Raw genomic sequence first — 19551 nt, 5'->3', positions numbered from 1 at the left:
ACTCAGCATTAGGCCTCCATTGTGAGTAACACAATACAAAATGATGTAACACCACAAGAACATGGTATAAAAATATACAAAAAAAACACTTTTATACCTCTAAATAAATAAACATAAAATGTTCGATTTAATCAGTTTGTCTGCAGAGTTGTTATAGTATTCCGTTTTACTGTAGTTTCACTGACATTTTGAATGAACCTTTGTTTTAATTTAATATGAATGAATGAATGAATGAATGAATGAATTTGGTTATGAGCTTTTGTAATTGTATCATTCATTTGCTTCTTTTAATATTTGTTTATTACCTGTAGGTATATAAGTAGTTGAATTTATTTTTAAATCAGTTTCAGTTTTATATATAACTCGGTTTATCGATGAGATTTCATTTAAATGTGTATCATAATAAATCATTTGTATATATTATATCAATAAAATGCAGGCACATATTTGATTTGAATTAATAGAAATGTTTGAATATGTTTTGTTGCAGTAAACTATAACCTTGGTTGTATGACATTGTAGAATTGATTATGTTAATGATCTCGATTGCTGTCCCAATATGAATATAGCAAGTATTTGATTGATTTTGTGATTGATTTGAGTCATGTTTCACACGTTGGCCACTAGAGGGTGCTGTGCGAGAGCGGAACGCGTCTAAACGCTTGTGGGCGCGGATTATTACCAGCAGGGAAACTCTAAACTGTGTGCGTGCGGCGGCGTTTTGTCGTTTCATCTTATGCGTCAAGTTTGTTTCCGATTGATTGAGCAGATACAAAATCACAACCCAAACAAGAACACAGATGTGCTCGTTTGCCCTACTACAAAAATCTGTGGCTATGACAATCTCTACACCTAAAGCGTTTTCCGATGGTGGCCTTGGAAAGTAAAATCTTCTCAATAGACGTGTCAGCCTCGAGTCGAATAACTGCACATGGTAAGTTTCCCGAAAGTTTTGTCCTGTATGTGTTGTACTACTTTCAGTTTATTTTGCTTTATATATACCGATCCTTATATGTGTAATGTTTTACATTGCGGTCGCGTAAAGGAGAGACGTTTTTGAACGTTTCTTTCATTATATGTTCAGTTGTGGGGTTTGGTGGAGTGACAGTCTCGTGCCTGTTAAAGTTGTTACGAAGTTTCTTCCCCATCGCGCATTAAACGGAGTCGAGACGTGGTATAAATCATCAAAGCGGAGATTTAGTCTGTTTAGTCTTGTGCTGTCTCAACATCTTCGGCCCTTAAACCTCCGTTGGCGCCTATGGTGGCCAAAAGGCTGCCCAGGTAGCTCACTACATTTTACAACCACCCGTGAGATTTCACGTTTCTGCCATCACAAGTTTGACTTTCAAACTAAACGTTTATATGAAAGTAAGTTCACTGTATCATTTTGATATGCACGGTTTCCAACATATCCTAAAATAACTCTTTTATATCTGTTAAACAATAAAAAGCTCACGTGTTGCTTCTGTTCTGTGGATCATATGTAAGCACTTGGATTGCAGATAATGACATAATGTGGATAATCTGAGATAAAAAAGCAGTTTTAATTGGTTTGGGGGGCAATTTATGTTGTCATCTGTAATGTAGTCAACACCCATAAAAAGTTGTCTTCAATTAAAAGCTTTTTGCGTGCTTCTAGTATGTCATCAAAAAGTTACAGGACGATTTGTGCAGCTTTAAAATTGCTATTGCAACCAGGCAGAAAATGTGTTTTAAAACTTGTTTTACTGAGCTGTTGAAGACTGTACTTTAAGGTCCCATTAAATCTTTCTCTCTTTAATGTGCTGCATACTTTCAGCTCTATTAGATTAGGTTGTCTGCTAATGAAATTAATTCTCTTGCGGTGAGCTGTTTCGTCTCATTACGTCCTCATGATTCAACCGTGCTCTGGGCGACTTTCAAATGTTTTCTATTCTGATCCTGGACCGTTTCCTTTCTTACAAAAAACGCTTATTTAAATGTCAGTTCTCAGATCCGTGTCACCAGGTCCCAGACTCGTAGCAGTCCAGTGGGGAAGATGTTCTGACGGATAATCTCCTACATTTGGGAAAGGGGATATAAATGGTGTAAGTTAATAGCCGGTGATCAGTGACAGTGACTGCTTGTAAAACACAATCCCCTCTTAATGTAGGTGTTTTACGGTGGGTTTACTGTGGGAGACAAAGAACACCTGGAGAGTTTGTAACCCCTTATTTCTCTGTTTAATTACTCAGGAAAAATGCAAGCGTGTCATGTTTTAATTTGTGTGACAAGTGCTATCCTTTCAACATTCGTTCTTTTTTTTACTTTGATAGCGTGTTATCAAGTTATTTTATATAACGTTTAAACAATCAAACGTTTAGGGGTGGTTTCCCGGACAGGGTTTAGACTAGACTCAAACTAAAATACATTTTAGAGCCGTCTTAACTGAAAGCTGCTTGCATTGACAGATCTTAAAATATATCAGTGCCATTGTTTTGTCTCGAGATGCACAGTAATAATGTTTGTTGGTATCCCAATATATCCCAATTTAACTAAGGCCTAGTGCTGGTTTAAGATAATCCCTGTCTGGGAAACCACCCCTTAATGTTTCGAAATCCATGCTGAATAAAAGTACGTGAAAGACATTACTAAGAGAAATGTAAGTGGTAGGAAGATTCAACAAATGCATACAGGCTTGAAATGTCATGAGGGGGAGTAAATGATCAAGGGTTATCAATTTGGGGTAGACTGTGACTTGACTCTTTTCATTTATACCCACCCTATTATGCAACGATTGCATACAGTAGTTATCACTCTTAAATAACTGACTTTGTCATTCTACTTGAGTGCTTTGTCTGGGGAATAGTTTTAAAGGTGAGTAAATGATGAACTAGTAAGTGTTCAGGTTTTTGCTACCTCATTCTGATAACCAGTGGAGTCTCTTTTAACCCGCTTCTTAATCAGGTTAACCCATGACCAAATTCAGGAGCATTATTTGCACTCTGAAACAGCTCTGGGGGCCAAGTGTTGTAAGAGGTTTAAGTTCATGTCATGTAGTTAAACAAACAGGACATGGCAGGGCGGTTCAGTAACAGAAGACAAGCAGAACATTTATATACTTCAGCTGGATTTATAGGGAGAACTTTCTGCATCCTGAGACCAATAAGGTATTTGTGTACATGAACTGAAAGCAAGATTCAGTTACTTATCTAATATGTTCTTTTCATTTATGGTTATTTCTTTAATAATTTATTAAATGTTTAGGATATTGCAATTTATGATGATTAAGTAATATAAATGGAATGTGCATTGATATTTTAGACATTTTCATAACATGTACGGTATTGCTTTTATTTATTTTAGTATTATTTGTGAGTTTTATGTGAGTGATAATAATTATATGGACCATTGCTTTCAGGGATGCCACAATATACCGGTGTTGCTAATAACTTTCATATTAAAAACACTAATTATCAATACACATATGGTAAAATTGTAAATAATTCAGCACTCATTTAAGGTTTTGCTTTAGGTCGCCACAATGGTTACTTACTCTCTCTCTCTTATCCCATCAAAGCAAAGCACATTTTAAAGGTCCAGTGTGTATTTCTTTGGGAGAATCTATCGGAAGAAAGACAATATAATGTCTTTAGAGGTGTATAAAGACCTTACATAATGAAGTGTTATGTTTTATTACCTTAGAATGAGCGCCATTTTGTTTCTGCTGTAGCCCTAACCTGACAAACTGCTCTACAGGGCAAATTTTATAAATATATTATCTCCTTCGGCAAAGAAGCAAAACCGTGATGACATTTTAATCCTGTGTCAGCTTCCGTAGTGCTTCGAAAGGGAGGGTTAAGCGGTGGAGTGAGCCGTTGGTTGCAGTAAATTAAAGTTGAATTTTAATAAGATGAGCATTATTTGTTAATAAATAAAACACCATTTAAATAGTTATTGTGATAATACTGTTAGAGCAAAACATTTTTGCCCACAATAACCGCAAAGTGAAAATTTGATACTGTGACGGCCCTAATTGTGTTGATTGAAAGGATCAAAGCAATCTTTCTAATTTTTCATATTTATTATAATTTATTAAATATTCTTGAGCATGTTATTGAAGTGTTTTTGTTTCATTTGCGGCTTGCATCCCTTAACAAGTTGTTGATGTAATGGAAAGAGATATAAATTAAAAAAGACTTTGATCATACGAATTTGTTTAAATCCTTTGAGAAGGTACAGCAGAATTAGGGCTTGTCAAGTTGTGCTGGGAAGGTTGGTTCACAAGAAGAGCTACTATAATAATGTCATCAAATTATAATCAAAACGATGTCTGTAATATTAAATTAGTTCATTTTATAGATGACATAAACACACTGGCACTTTCAAAACCATTTGCCACTGTTTTCATACCTTTATTTCATTTTGGACCTTGGGTTCATACTTGCGTTCCTAAAATGAAAGACAAAAATCTTTAGATTCCTAGAAAATCAGCTCCGCAACAAAATGTAGCTCAGTGGTTAGAGCATGGCACTAGCAATGCCAAGGTCATGGGTTTGATCCCAGGGGATTTCACATACTTCGAAACAAATGTATAGTTTAATGCAATGTTAGTCGCTTTGGATAAAATGCGTAAATGCAAATGTAACAGCATTAATGTGATATGTGACTACTCCTCATTCAACTTCATACAAACTTCTACATTTGATTGATCTCTGTGTTATTAATGCAATAATCACATTTCATTGGAGAACGTTTACACATGCATTTTCCAATCAGGCATCTCTATCTGTTTTTGTAGCATACCATGGTGACTTTGCTGAGTCTTGTCGTCTCTGTGCTTGGCCTGGCCATTGCGGGAGGTGTGAAGAACTGCCATCCTCAATGTCGATGTGAGGTGAAGAGCTACGGCCTCTTCGACAGTTTCAGTCTGACCAAAGTGGACTGCAGTGGGATCGGCCCTGGAATTGCTCCGGTCCCCATCCCTCTGGACACGTCCCATCTGGACCTGTCTTTAAACTCCATCACCTCCATCACTGACTCCATGCTGTCCGGGCCAGGTTACACCACATTGGTTAGCCTGGACCTAAGTATCAATAACATAGCTTACATCAATCCCAAAGCATTCCTTAAGCTTCGCTACTTGGAGACGTTGGACCTGAGCAAGAACGATCTGGAGAGTCTTAGCGATGGTTGTTTTACTGGTCTGCCTCTGGTTGAGGTGGATCTTAGTGAAAACCAGTTCAAGGAAGTCAACATGGATATCTTTACAACCAGGATACAAGACATGCCAATCATGGTGGACCTGTCCAAAAATCTTCTCACCTCCATCTCCAGGAAGACCCCAGGGCATCCGTTGTATATCAAGAGTCTGACGCTCGCAGGAAATCGTTTGATAACGGTGCCAATGCTGACGGGAATACCACTCCAGTATCTGAACCTGGATGGCAATCTCATCTCCAGCATTGATGCAGGGGCCTTTGAATCACTGACAGAACTGGTTTACCTGTCGCTGAGCAGCATGCCTGAACTCACAGAGATACAACCAGGTGCCTTCAAGGGCCTAAGGAACCTTCAAGTCTTGGATCTTTCAAACAACAGGCAACTCAAGGAATTGAGTCCAGATGTGTTTGGTGGGCTTGTCTCGTTACAGGAGCTAAATTTGTCCAATACCGTGTTCACCCAATTGTCTAGAACTGTCCTCACCCAAATGCCAAGTATTAAAAGCATAACTCTCGGGGCAAACCTGCATTGTTGGAAGACACACAAGCAAGGACAGTTTCACAGACAGATAGGACAGGCCAAACCCGATGATATACTTACCTGTGATGCTGCAGGTTTGATCCTATGAGCCAGGAAAGAAGTTTTTCATCTCTGTGCCTTAATTGTATCGTACAACATTTTGTTGTTTGTATTAAGGCCGCACATATTTCAAGGTCCATTACACATGTTCATCGCATTCCAAAACACAACGTGCATTGTTTAGGCTTTTGCACTTTAGACACCACTTCCTGTTTTTAATGTCACTTGAGATTTACATAAATTGGATTGTGGATCAAGAGGATTGTAGGGTTACACCTAAAGGGGTAATTCACACAAAAATTAAAATTGTCATCATTTAATAATCCTCACATCGTTCAAACCCTTACATGAGACTTTCTTCTGTGAAAACCAAATTAAGATATTTTGAGAAATGTCACTGTGGTTTTGTGTCCATACCGGGGAAATCAAGTCATATGGGTTTGTAATGACACGATGCAGTTTTCATTTTAAAACTATAAACCCTTTAAATAAGTTGCAAACCATAATAACTATTTAAAATTCTTTGCGAGGCAAAGTTTTCATTAATTTTGTTGGAGCGCATGTGAGGTTTAGGTCTGTTGTGGAACATTTCTAGTACATTTCTAATAAGGCTGTTATTTCATTGTTCTTCATAAATTCACGGGAACAACTTTTTGGGATCATAAAAGCTGTGTAGTTTACAGTAACGTGTTATACCTTCATTACTGATGGCAATAAAATTAGAAGTATTTTGTTGTATTTGTTACTTTAATTGGCCCGTTTTTAACTTTTTATTTTGAGTGAAACTATGTGATTTAAAATCAGAGTTTGCACTGTAATGAAACGTACTAGTGTAGCATTACAACTTCTTTTACTTTTCTTATATTATAATAAAGTATTAAACCTTAAGACGTGATTTAAAAAATACACGTCACTGGGAAATCTAATTTGATATCACTTTTATCATGGATGTTGGCAATTTTGCACTTTTAATGTTCTATTGAGGTGAAATTTACATGCAAAAAGAATTCATGATGTTCATCATGTGTGGAATGTTTTATATTTGTATACTCTGTTAATAAATGATAATTAACTTTACACGTATATCTGTATCCATTGTTTAAATCACTTCTTGAAACCGTATTAAAAAAATCTCAAACGTTAAAGGAACAGTTCACCCAAAAATTTTAATTCTGTTTTCATTTACTCACCTTCAAGTAGTTCCAAATCGATATACATTTCTTTGTTCCGATGAACACAACCGAAAATATTTTGAAGAATGTAGGAAAGCAAACCTTTCAGCAGCATTGTCATTTATACAACGGGGGTAGTCAATGGTGGCCAAGAACTGTTTGGTTACGAGCATTCTTCCAAATATCTTTCACCAGATTTGGAACAACTCTAGGTTTTGTTTTGTTGATCTCTCCCTTAAAACAGTGTTGCTGAGGCACATGGAGCTCTTAGTCAGAGCAGATGACAAACTAATGTTGTTCTCCTAGGTATAACATGCTCAGACAATCATTGTTTGTTTATGTTTGAGAAACACACCCGTGTTTCATCGCGCACATGCTCTGCACACACCCCAACACACTGGACACACACTCCAAACTCAAGTATGAGACATTATCCATAAGCTGAGGATAACCATAAACAGATGTTTTCGGCAAAAGGACAAAACACTTCATGTCAAGTCAAGTCAGCTTTATTTATATAGCGCTTTTTACAATTTTCATTGTTACAAAGCAGCTGTACAAGAAAAAATGACTAAGTAAAACATAAAAGGTTATGGAATTCAAAACACAGGTCAAATATCAGACACACAATAAATTCCTATATGCAGTGTTAATTAAATAAGACTACCAAATTCTAGCAGCCCCCCCCGGCCAGGCAAAACAGTGCAAAACAGTATGCAAACGGTGGCGAGGAACCCAAAACTCCATTGGAGGAGAAAAAAAACCTCGGAGGGAAACCAGGCCTTCATGGTTGAAGTGGTGGCCCAATCTGTGAAAAAGATGATTTCAGCGTGTCGCGGTTTAGGCAGGCTCTTCACATAAGTCTTACAGACCTGTGACACAGAGAGAGTATTCATTCACCCCTTTAGCTGCTCTGAATTATAGCCAAGATCCACCTCTTTGAAATTCAAGGAGACTAATCCCTGCGACACATCCCCCTCTTCTTTTCTAAACAAAAGCTCTAAAAGAGGTTTGCTTAACAGCTATACGTCCACTACATCACTTTCCAGAGGAAAATTGTATTGTTCAAAGGGTGTTTGTTTTACAGCTCATGAGACTTTGAGTTCAGAGTGTCCTTAAAATTAAATACACTGCAAAGAATCCCTGTAAAAGTTACAGTATTACTGGCAGCAGTTTACATTTTGTGTAATTTACTGGCAACAGTTTGTTCAAAGATAAATAATAAAATAACCTCATGCAAAGCATTCTGGGAACCAAAATTAGAAAAAAACAGAAATGGTTTATTTTATTATTGTTTTTCTGTACCAATAAAGACTTGTTCATGTTTAATGTTCGTTATCTATTTAACAAACTGTTGGCAAACATTTTGATGAAAATTAATCTACAGCAAGTTACTGGCAAGTAGCTGCATAAGTGTAGCAATGTCTCATGTTTCTCAGACCCAAGTGTCTTTGATAAGAAATCCCAGAAAGACATGCTATTATTATTCAATGGTAAAATATCTAATTGAAATTGTGATTTAATTGTGATTAAGGATTAATTGAAATAATAAATAGACTTCTTTGTGTGTTTTTCTCCTCTGTGGCTTACTGCCATGTCCAGGATAATCAAAACCGTCTTATCTAAATAAACACTGTGACTGACCAATGAGGAAACACTCCAGTGGATGGCAAACAGTCTGTGAATGTTATTCTTGCATTCCCTCTCTGTGATCTGGAGAAGTAAAACATTCTGTGAAGACAGAAAAAGCCTTCAAATCCTAAATAGATTTGTTTGCAAGCTTTGGTTTTAAGTTTTAAAGGTGCTTTTTTTTCTGTGGAGGATCTATAGACAGAAATGCAATATATTATAACTATGTGTTCAGAGGTGTATAAAGACCTTACATGATGATGCGTTTTGTTTTTATTACCTTAGAATGGGCTATTTCTATCTACATAGAATGGAATTCGCCATGTCGTTTCTAAACAGACAAACTGCTCTACAGAGCATGTTCGTAAATACGCTATCTCAAAGAAGGGAAAACCTGACGACAACTTAAAGGGAGGGCTGGAGTGAGCAGTTGCTTTGCAGCCTCACCGCTATATGCCGCTACATTTCATACACCGGACCTTTAAGTACAAGTTTGCTAATTAATGCAATAATTCAGACTGTTATCAGTGCACGAACAATGCCAAAATAAAGCTTTAGCCTCTGTCATTACAAAAGTAAGATGATGTGAGATATGATGATGTAACATGCTGTCGACGGCGGAGTTTTACCATGTTATAAACTCCTTTGAACTTCCTTGCACTTTTGTTTTTGACCCATTGTAAATCTGAGTCTCCTATCACATTTTACTCTCATTTGAGATAAGGAGTTATATTTAATGGGCCTTAGGTGAAACATTTCATATGACATAACAAGAGAAAAACACACAAAGAAATCTATTTAATATACTCCTTAAGCTCAATAAAATCACAAATATAAATAAGATATTTCATCAGTGAATAGTAATAACATTTCTTTCTATGATCCAAGTGTCCAAGACTATATTTAAGAGAGAGATCTTAATTCAGATTAGTTCTGACTTCTATCTGTTTTCTACTCTTTCTATCCTTAGAAAAGAAAAGAAAAGAAAAACTTTGCTTTTTACACCGTGGTAGGCCATAGGAGACCAGTTTTACCGCGCTTATGCTTTTTGTTGTCCTAATGTTGTGCAAATTGCTTCCATTGTTTACCTAATTTGTAAGTTGCTTTGGATAATAGCGTCTGCTAAATGGCTAAATGTAAATGTTAACATAATCATTTACTTTGTCGAGTCATAACGTGACTAGAAAAAGTGACGGTCTACCTGCCAAAACCAACAACGAGGTGTGACCGTTCAAACTTTTTGGGCGTCTTCAAAATATGAGAACACACAAATGGAATGACGCCCCACAGGACAATTTGCCAAGGTGTCAGAAGACGTGAAACAATACACGCAAGTTTAAGACGTATTTCAGGAGCTTGACAGGTTATAGTTTGTGTTGCACTAAAACAACAAGAGCGTGTTTGTAATGAGCATGTGACAAATATTTACTGTGTACTTTTTGGACGAACCACACTTTCACCAACTATTACAACCTACGTCAAACAGTATGATGAAACATCCACTGTTAATTTTTTTGGATTACACAGAACAGAAGTTATGCTCAAACTATTGCATAAGTCGAAAGCAACGGCGTCACCCGTGTGTCCTATTATTAAAGACAAAGTCTCACAGTATCAGAGCACGAGCACAATAGAGGCTTTCTCGCTGTGACATTGCCTGTGCGTGAAAGGCTTTATTGTCCTTCAGAATAGACACATCAGGCTCTCTACGCCTGTCATGCACGACTGGTTTAATGTTTTATGTCAGAACAGGACGTGATGTTCACAGATGTTGCCTAGATGGCGTACATTCTGTTTACATTCCACCTTATCCATTACTGAAGTACCATCATACTTTTGTCAGTTTTGGCATGCTTTTGCTGCATGGGATGGAGGAACCTCAGATGGCCCTGTTCTCACAAGTAGACAAAAAAACTTTGTTGTAAACTTAATAGGGGATAAATACGTGCCAATATGTGCTGCCAAGAAATCTTAGAAAGCAGACATTTGAGTCTGTCTTGGGGCTGTAGCATTCAGATGACACAAATCTGTCTTTTCATTCGTGAGCGAAATTGATTTGTACATGTCTTTGATATAATTCTTTTGTTTACTTGGGCCTTTCCATATTGTTCAAGGGATTGTTCACATGAACAAAAATGAAATGGTTTACTGTTTCCTTGCTGGTTTAGTCAAAACACTATTGTACAGGTTGATGCAAGGCATTGTGGGTCGGCCAGCACGTAGCCCACATGATTAATTCCTGCCTTCTTTTTCAGAGGGTGGTCTACTTATTCTGCTTTAATACCGGTGCAGTTTGAGGATTAGGTTTTGTATAGTGGGAGTTACGTGTAATGAGTTCTAATGAATAAAACAGTTTACATATAGGTCAGCTAATATAAGAATATCATAAGCAAATGTTGGAACGACCGGACGCTGTATGATTAAATTATTTTGTTAAAGCTTGCGTAACGTTTTGGACTGATGCTGTACCGCCGGGGGTTTCTCAAGAAAAACTCACGTCCTGTGATTGTATGTCCTTGCTGACATTCTGCACATCTGGTTGCTATTAAGGTTCAGTGACTCAAGTTACTCAGCAGGAAACAGATCGGCTTTCTAGCGTCCCTCCCTGTGGCCAAGCCTCATTTGTTACTTATACATAAATATTGTTCAATTGTGTATTTACTGATTTACAGGTAGAAGTAGGCATGACAAATATATAAATCCGGCTCAAATTAAGGCCATAGATGATTATATATTTATACACTACATATTAAACTCATGTAAGTGAAATCTACTTCATTAAAAACAATGCAGCAGTTTTTTTTCTCTGTGACTTCATCACCAGCTGCTTCTGTGTTATTGCCCGCACATGCCCGTATTTGCCTGAAGCAAGTCCTTGCCTGTCAACTGCAGTGAAACAATTTGACTTTAGCACCACCATCTGGCCACTCAGAAAAATGATAATGATTTAAAATGATGTTTTAATGTCCCGCTAAATGCACACTTTCAGCATTAACGTTGGTCAATTTAACAATATAGGTCTGATTCTCAAGTGTGGTTTGAATAATTCGTCATTTCGTTTTATGAACGAATAACCCAATACGAAATTTCCTAGAAACGCTGATATCGTGTTGACCACTGAGGGCGTTCCTTTGACCTAGGAAACTCGTATTTCCGTATTTATTTATAATTCCGAGATCAAGTGTAGTGGTATCCCGACAAAAAACACCCAACCAACAGAACCAAACAAATTACCGTTATAAGTAGCTTCCATAAAGAAATCATATAATCAATAAATATGGTTTATTTCTACACCAGCAGCAAGCTGCAGTGATTTCTAACACATCTGCGGCGGAAGGATATGATCTGGGCTTTCCCACTGCGTTTGATGAAGTTACATTTCCTTCCTTACACACTTTACAAAAATTAAACCGAAAGACTTCGTGTTGTGGAGTGGGACTTTACAGCAAAAGAGTCTGTAGAAGCCAGTCAGTTGAATCCGCTTATAAAAGTGAACCTCTGGGTACTCAGGGACTGTGACCACTGCCGAACTGAAGTATGGGAAAATATAAAACATGAAAACAATCGACATGTGTTGTCTGGGCGTTGTAGTGGTTTTGAACATCTTGAAAGGTAAGTCACTTTATAAGATATTTAGACAATTTATACAATCCCTGCTGAGAATAAAATCACAGGAAAGCAACACAGTATTACAGAAATTCTAATAGATTAGGCAAATACTATTAAATATAAACTCTTATATTTTTCCTGTTTTCATTTATATCCACGGATGTTACTGTTCTTGTTATCCACAGATGTTTCATAATTGTGATAGAACAGTCATTTATTTGGGAATTAAACAACTTTTATTTCAGTTTGTGAACTATGCCAAACTGTTCGGGCAACTCGCAGTTCGAGGTTTGTGCCAGAGGGGGGCAGTATTCACATGAGCTGTGAGGTGGTCCACTGTGGGCTCCTCTGGAAGGGTGGATGGGTTTTCCAGGACATTCAGAGCACATCATTTACTCCCCTCTCTCCTTCAATACGAGTTCAGCTGTCCAATTTCAATTTGACGGTCAATAGCACACGTCAGACTGTCCACGTCCAGAACATCAACCAATCGGATGCCGGAGCGTACAAATGCCAGATATTATGGTCCAAAAACCTCAGCAGCAGTGGACATGTCACATATGTTAATGTGACTGCAGGTAGATTTCTCTATTTAAGTGCTAATTCGACATATAATGCAGGCAATGGATTGTTCTTACAGGTGTGATTAAACCAGATTATCCAAATCCATTTTTTGGGGGGGGGTCTGTATATCGTCATTAGAGTCATCAGGGAGAAATCTCTCTCATAGACTGCTGGTGTGTCTTGGTGCCATGATGGGTTTTTCTCTTGTACTGGGATTGTTTTGTTGTTTGACCAAGGGTCATCCATCAACACCGCCAGTGCTTCCTCACCCCCGCACATCCTGTAAGAACCGCCTCTTTACACTACACCACTCTGGTAGATAAGTAACTTTAGTACAGAAATACTTACCGTGTGTTTGTCGTTCAGTGTATACAATGATATTTTATTCTCGTTTTAGTCACAGCACAAGTAAACCGGAAAAAGGAAGTAAGTATCATTCTGTCATGAATCTGGTTAGTTTAATCAATGTGTCATTAATGTTATTATTTGTGGTTGTTAATGCAGGTGGTGTATGCAGAAGTTGCATTAAAAGAAACAAGGATGCAGACTCACCGTCCGAAACAAGTAATTCAGCCAACTCTCTACGCCTCATTGCGTTTCTAATGACCAAACTACACTTCACATGGTTTTTGCAATACCAGAGCAAACAGGAAAACAAAAAGTGTAGTAAATCAACAGTCTTGGATACACACAGGGAAGCACTTTCTGAACTGTGAGCAGTAATGTTCTATAAAATTGGTCAATTGTATTGTGTATCAAATGTGTAACTGTATGTGTAATTGATGTAGAAATTAAAGTACACAAACATTTATCAAAACCAAAATGACGATTGTTTTGACACAAAATACATTTTATTTTATAATAAATTCTTAATGGCACATGCCATAACCAAATATACATATACATAATCTTTTAAGTTATCTTTTTAAATTATCTTCATTTATTTTAACTTCTGGGTACTCTTCATTAATATTACGTAACAGCAACAAAAAGAGCAATAAATTATGGCAGTACAAACATAAATGCCAACACCTTTTATATCAAACAAAATTTTCACTAGTGTACAAGAATATCCAAGTGGCTCTGTTCTGCCCTCACCGATGAGTACCATTGTTTACCAGAAACGGATCCACGAAGATAGAAGAAAGACACACGTACGCAAATAAATAACTTCATTTTCAAAGTCCCTTCAAAACGTTTATAGGTGTGTCATTCTTTCAGTTGTGGCTGAATGCTTCAACAGAGGTGGAAATTCATTTTTGGCATCTTCACAAGTCTGAAATGTGAACTTATTTTATTGTGCTTTTTGTCTTTGCTTAAGTTTCTGCTTAATGTCATTAAATCAATTAACATATTTTTTTGCAATTGTTAAGAATTTGCTATGGCGTAATCAAAAGCTTTTTATTCTCTTCGGGAACCCCAAGGAAAATAGCACAGGAAATGTGAATTTTACATCAACACTCACAAAAAAAATAAACTGACTCTAGGCATGATTCTCTGTAGTGTGTTTAAGGCTTTACACTGGAGGGCGATGTGTCACAAGACTTAAAATGACCCGTAATCCTGTATCTGCAATAGACTCATGGCTGGCTGTACAGTTTTGGGTGCTTATAATGCAGTTTTGTCTTGTAAAATGTAATGACTGTGTGCTGTTCAAGTATTTCAAGTGGCTGTATTCATATTTAGCATCTAGAAAGCAATCGCAGCTAGGCAAGGGATGTTTGAACACTTGGTTTGAGCACTAAGTACTACATTTACATTGTTGAAGCAGAGGCATCTGTTGCCTTCTAGTAAGACTCTGTCCCCTACATTTACTTCTGTGTGAGTTTGTACAATAGGATGATGGCCTGAAATATTTTCTCAACATAGTGTTCAGTTTGTTAAACAGTAATATCTGTTGCATTAAGTAGAATGGTCCTGTTTTCTTCAAATCAATAACTCCATTGATTTAAGTCACTGCAAGGAAAAACAAACAGCAGAACATTTTATTAAGTACAGTTAAAACTAAAATAGATATATACCACACGATGATCTATAGAGTACCTTTTCCTTGTAGTTGCTTTCGTCTGACCTAATGACCCTGGAACAAAAAAGGATTGTTTTTATTGAATGGTTTGCTGATTCATGATTCGGCAACACGGGTTACTCTTAAACAAACAATAATAAACAACATGTTAGAGTCCATTTATTATCAATGACATGGCACAGATTTTATAACCCACTCAAAATGTGTAGAACTCCATTCTGGTTTGTAACACACATTCATAGAACTCACAGCAACACATGATATTACAAAACTGAGCACTTACTGTGGAATGGCTCAATTTGTCGAAGCGGAATTTCAAGTTGGACCGCGGTGAAGTTTTACTCTTTACATCTGAGAAAAACAAAGGGCGGTTCTCATAGTTGCATACAGTAAATAAAAGCATTTGTTTGCGTGTGTGTGTGTTACCCGTGGGACTGCGGCACATGATCAGTGGGGTTCCCGAGTTTTGGCTTTCCACACTTAAAGATGGACTGTACACAGATGAGGCTGTGGATGGGTGGCTGCTCTACAACATACAACACATAATAACACCTCCATTATATAAAACCTTCATTAAGAATTACATCTTTACCTTACAATTATTATTTACTTTTTTTTAGTTTCTTATGAACTGTTCTATTGCATTTAATTATCTTGGTTAATCATGAGCATATATTTTTTAAGTAATTATTTAAAAACAATGTAACCAAAACGTTAACAATTTTTTTTATAAATGGTGTTAAAGAGTATAAAGGTTAGTATCTGGTACCTATATGCATTAAAGTACCACACTTATTTCAAATATCTTCTCAAAAAGATGCACGCAGATTCCTGCTGTTAAATACCTGTCTGATTCAGTTCCAACTACTACTATTGCTATACACTGTACTAGAATCTGTGCTTGTCCAGTCATGAAGCACACTGACAGGGATCACAGCGAGTGGATCAATATGAGGATCATTAAACGTACGATTGTTATCTGCAAATCCATTACAGTGTGCAGGAAGTCTCTGGATGTGACCGAATCGTAATGAATTCGTTATATAGTGAACTTATCCGCAATGATTATGTGCATGAGATTTGTTTCTTCTTTTTTAACACTTTGTCTTATTTATTAGTAAAAAATAACTAACCATTCATAATTTTGGTTTAAAAGAAGATTATCTGTTTTACCTCGATGGTAAATTATATAAAATATATAAAATACTTTTCACATTTTCGGCATACCAAGTCAATTTATTGTGCTTTAAGGATGTATATCTATTTTTCCAAAAAACTACGCAAAACACTGATTTCAGTACATCTAACATGTCAAACAGAAGTGTTTGTCTTACAGTGTCCAGCTCCTCCAGACCGTCTCCTTCTCCGGCTGTGCTGCTGAAGCTGCTGGTGCTGGACGATGACCTGGAGATGTTAGCTCTGCCGCCGCATTCCTTCAGCTTCTGGAATGGCCTGCAGGGAGCAAACAGACCACACGGAAGAGAAATGATATTCCTGCACTCAATATCTTACTGGAAATAGCCAAAGATCTTAAAAATAACATCTATCCTAAAGCCAAACCACAGAAATGAGTCAGCAAAGGTCACAGCATCACAACGCTGTTTCTTGTGTGCTGCAACTGAGGAACTAAAACTGAGGGCATGAAGCGAGACTCACCTGTCTTTGTTTGGCCAGATCTCTGGTGAACTGGGATTGGATGACGTCTCTGACTTCACTTCGTGTGAGAGAGGGAACGCTTCTGCTTTTTGGTCACTACACAAGCAAAGAGTTTGTGAAATGAAACACGTTTCCTATTTACATTTGCAATAGGTTTAAATTATTGTTTTTTACTCTATATGTGTAGATAGTTTAGATGCGATACCTGCGAGTTGGGTGTTTCTCAGTCGGACTTTCTGTGCTGGAGTGAAGTCTGGGGAACAGACCGGAGCGTCGCTTTACGGGACTCTTTAACGGAGACTTAGCGGACAGCACCGGTGGCTAAAACGCACACACACACACACACACACACAAATTAAAGCCCAGCAAATTTGCTTCTGCACTGCAATAATTCATGCCTTATCTTCATGTTTAAACAAGATAAGCATATAGAAAGGGAAGTTACAAGGCAGATAAGAGAAGTATACAACTCTTACAGTAAAAGTGCTCTTTGTGCACTCCATGCTGTTCTGTGGCAGTCCCCCACCACTGACGCTGGACGGGACGCCTGCCGTCGCCCCTGGAGCCTTGTGTTTATGAGACACCATCGTCTCCATAGAGTGACTCCTAACACGCATGGCCCTCTGAGAGAGACAGAGATAAAGAAAGTATTTAAATGTGGATTATTAAGCATACTAAATATATATACTGTAGATGGAAATAGGAGGGAAATGGGAAATTACAGATATCGAAAAGCATGTTTGTTGTCTCACTTTATCACTATCACTAACTCTATCCCAAATAAGGGAAATCATGTTTTGCACTGCCACAAGCAGACAGTAGGTTGTGCTACATACCAACTTTTCATACCATAAAAGTGTGAAAGCAAGATAGGATCACAATCTATTATCCTTATCACTGCGTTTTATGTTTTACGTATATATTCATCACAACAATTTCAATTAGATTTTTGCTGCATAAAATCTAGAAGAAATCTTAGGAGTCTTATTTGGTTGTATAGTAGTTTAATGAGATTTTTCATATTGTGCATTGATCATCTGCATCAGATCGGCTTGATATCGAAATGCAATCACGGCCGCTATGCCGATGAGCCCTGCAGGATAAATGTGTGTCTGCAAACCACTCCACACACACCTCCCCCCCTTCTGTAAACAGCCACACACATGGCAACATCACACATCACGTCACAAACACATGGTCACACACCAAAACATACACCTGAAGCACAGAAAATACTTTCTAATGAGTGCTCGGTAAAAACAACTCGAGCTCAAAAACATGCATTTTCATATCTTTAACATCTTGAAAGGGATCATCATAACAGCCATGTCAAAATGTTTTTCTCTAGAGCAACATTCAGCAATTTATCTAAAGTCATATTGATTTTGTACCTTGAAGGACTCCAGAAGACCTCCGTGACCGCCGTTCTCTAGTTTTTCTTCATCTGACGTTGAGCCCAGCCCCACTGTGGCCAGTGTCTGTCTGTGAAGTTCATCATGTAAGTTATCTAACAGCGCTGCCCGTGTCCTCTCCTGTCGAACAAACACACACACACATAAGCATGATGCAGTAAGTGATGGAGAAGTTAATGGAACCTTCTGGAAAATTCTGTTATTATATGTAAATCTAAACCCAATAATGACAGTGACCACGTCACTAAGCCTATGGGCTATATTCCAAATATTCTGAAGCCATATGGTAGCCTTGTTTGAGGAACAGACCAAAACATTATTATTAAAGCTTGATAATATTCCCTTCCAGTGGGCTCTTAACACTCATTGAATCAGAAAATTTAACTTTTGAATTTGAATTCATTGATTTTCATGAATTCTTTTGAGTTAGTTCTTGAATCACAAACTGAATGATCCTGATTGGAGTCGACGATTATCAGAATATAAAAACTTACATTTCGGTCTGAAACAACATATAAATAAGACTATAAATCTAAATATCTATTAATTTAATTCTAATTTTTGAATGAACTATTCTTTTATTTTTGACTTATTCATGAGCATGTTCTTTCATGCTGAATCTTGTATATATTTCTTTGGTTATACAGCTGGGGAAAAATAACAATACTTTCAGTTTTTCTGAATGTTCTGTTTATAGGTATGTGTTTCGGTAAAAATATTTTTGTTTCATTCTGTGAACTAATAACAACATTTCTCCTTAATTCCAAATAAAACTATTGTATATTGCATTATTGCAAAAAAATATTGCTTCTAAATAACAGAAGCTGTGTATTTTCCAAACCTTAAATACTGCAAAGAAAACAAGTTCATATTCACTTTTAAGCACTACAACATATTTGTACTTGTTTTTAAGAAAAATTGTACAAAAACTTTTTAATTTGATAGCCTCAATTTTTATTATAGTTTTCACGTTTCTTCTTATGCTGTCAGTTCTTCACACAGCTGATGGATGGCTTGGTCACACCTGAAATTTTATTTTGTTGAAATTCAACAGACACTGGACAGGAACAGGCACGATACATATAGAAATCCTTAATAAATGAACATTTGGAATGCTTTCTTAATTTTATCCACAGCTGTATATTCTAACAGGAAGGTGATATGTATCTAAATTGGCTTTCTCCCTATAATAAATCAGCTCACCTCCAGCTTGGCAAACTTGTCTGACTTGCAGCATGCGTTTTCCGCGTTAATCAATTTGGTCAGCAGAAATTCCCGGAACTCGGGACCCTGGGGAAGGACAGATCTCCATCATCTTTCGATAAACATCATCATCCCCTTCAAATTTAAATTGAAAGTCACATGTATCACCGCCCGCAATCTCCTTTATTACCTTCTTAAAGACTGGAGGGTTCGGAAGAGGCGGGCCGAACTGAGGCACATCTTCTCTTGCAGTGACGGACACCTGTAAAGACCAATTAACATTTGAGATCAACATAGTGATTGATAGCTATCTAAGTAGACATTTACCTCGGGTCCCTTTACCTTGTATGTAGTATGATCTGTGCAGGGGTTCTGTGCCTGCACTAACACATAGGCATGAAGGAAGTTAGAGGCGATCATGTCGGGTACGAATGGCGTACAATCCTCTTGGAAGATGGCCGCGACGATGTCATTGCCAATGTGTCTTTTCCTCTGAAGCTGAGAGATTATGACACAGGAG

At 37.3% G+C, this 19551-nt stretch overlaps 3 protein-coding genes across 8 annotated transcripts in view; 2 read left to right on the top strand and 1 right to left on the bottom strand.

Annotated features, from left to right (window-relative positions):
* Positions 1–677: 677 nt before the first annotated feature.
* tsku (tsukushi small leucine rich proteoglycan homolog) lies at positions 678–6902 on the top strand. Of its 2 annotated transcripts, none has more exons than XM_079481829.1 (2): positions 678–934; positions 4760–6902. In XM_079481829.1, the coding sequence occupies exons 1-2, from the start codon at positions 932–934 to the stop codon at positions 5807–5809; spliced, it is 1053 nt and encodes a 350-aa protein (XP_079337955.1). In that variant the 5' UTR covers positions 678–931; the 3' UTR covers positions 5810–6902. The 2 variants fall into 2 exon arrangements, with proteins under 2 accessions (XP_079337955.1, XP_079337956.1); XM_079481830.1 differs by lacking the exon at positions 678–934 and adding an exon at positions 2920–3128.
* A 4960-nt stretch (positions 6903–11862) lies between these two features.
* On the top strand, positions 11863–14223 carry LOC306908821 (uncharacterized protein). Its single transcript, XM_079482032.1, has 5 exons — positions 11863–12173; positions 12416–12748; positions 12873–13016; positions 13132–13160; positions 13239–14223. The coding sequence occupies exons 1-5, from the start codon at positions 12116–12118 to the stop codon at positions 13335–13337; spliced, it is 663 nt and encodes a 220-aa protein (XP_079338158.1). The 5' UTR covers positions 11863–12115; the 3' UTR covers positions 13338–14223.
* The window catches only part of rap1gap2a (RAP1 GTPase activating protein 2a), a 57129-nt gene continuing 51141 nt past the window's right edge, over positions 13564–19551 (bottom strand). For all 5 annotated transcript variants that reach the window (XM_079482024.1, XM_079482022.1, XM_079482023.1 and 2 more), the window contains 12 exons: positions 19374–19529; positions 19222–19293; positions 19032–19118; positions 17808–17948; positions 16893–17039; positions 16622–16737; positions 16417–16512; positions 16095–16212; positions 15187–15286; positions 15044–15111; positions 14778–14814; positions 13564–14690 (listed from right to left, as the gene is read on the bottom strand). In XM_079482024.1, the coding sequence (XP_079338150.1) occupies positions 14806–14814; positions 15044–15111; positions 15187–15286; positions 16095–16212; positions 16417–16512; positions 16622–16737; positions 16893–17039; positions 17808–17948; positions 19032–19118; positions 19222–19293; positions 19374–19529 (1110 nt within the window). In that variant the 3' untranslated portion in view covers positions 13564–14690; positions 14778–14805. The remainder of the gene's footprint in view (positions 14691–14777; positions 14815–15043; positions 15112–15186; positions 15287–16094; positions 16213–16416; positions 16513–16621; positions 16738–16892; positions 17040–17807; positions 17949–19031; positions 19119–19221; positions 19294–19373; positions 19530–19551) is intronic.

This window comes from Barbatula barbatula, assembly GCF_947034865.1.
Source record: "Barbatula barbatula genome assembly, chromosome: 19".
NCBI classification, from domain to species: domain Eukaryota; kingdom Metazoa; phylum Chordata; class Actinopteri; order Cypriniformes; family Nemacheilidae; genus Barbatula; species Barbatula barbatula.
Note: the sequence above shows the minus strand (reverse complement) of the source record. Positions and strands in the feature narration are given on the sequence as shown.

Excerpts from the sequence above, each read along its gene's own strand:
- LOC306908821 (XM_079482032.1), top strand. The coding sequence starts at position 12,116 with ATGAAAACAATCGACATGTGTTGTCTGGGCGTTGTAGTGGTTTTGAAC. Across the intron at positions 12,174-12,415 it reads GGTTTTGAACATCTTGAAAG|TTTGTGAACTATGCCAAACT; the intron begins GTAAGTCACTTT and ends CTTTTATTTCAG. Across the intron at positions 13,017-13,131 it reads TCCTCACCCCCGCACATCCT|TCACAGCACAAGTAAACCGG; the intron begins GTAAGAACCGCC and ends TTCTCGTTTTAG.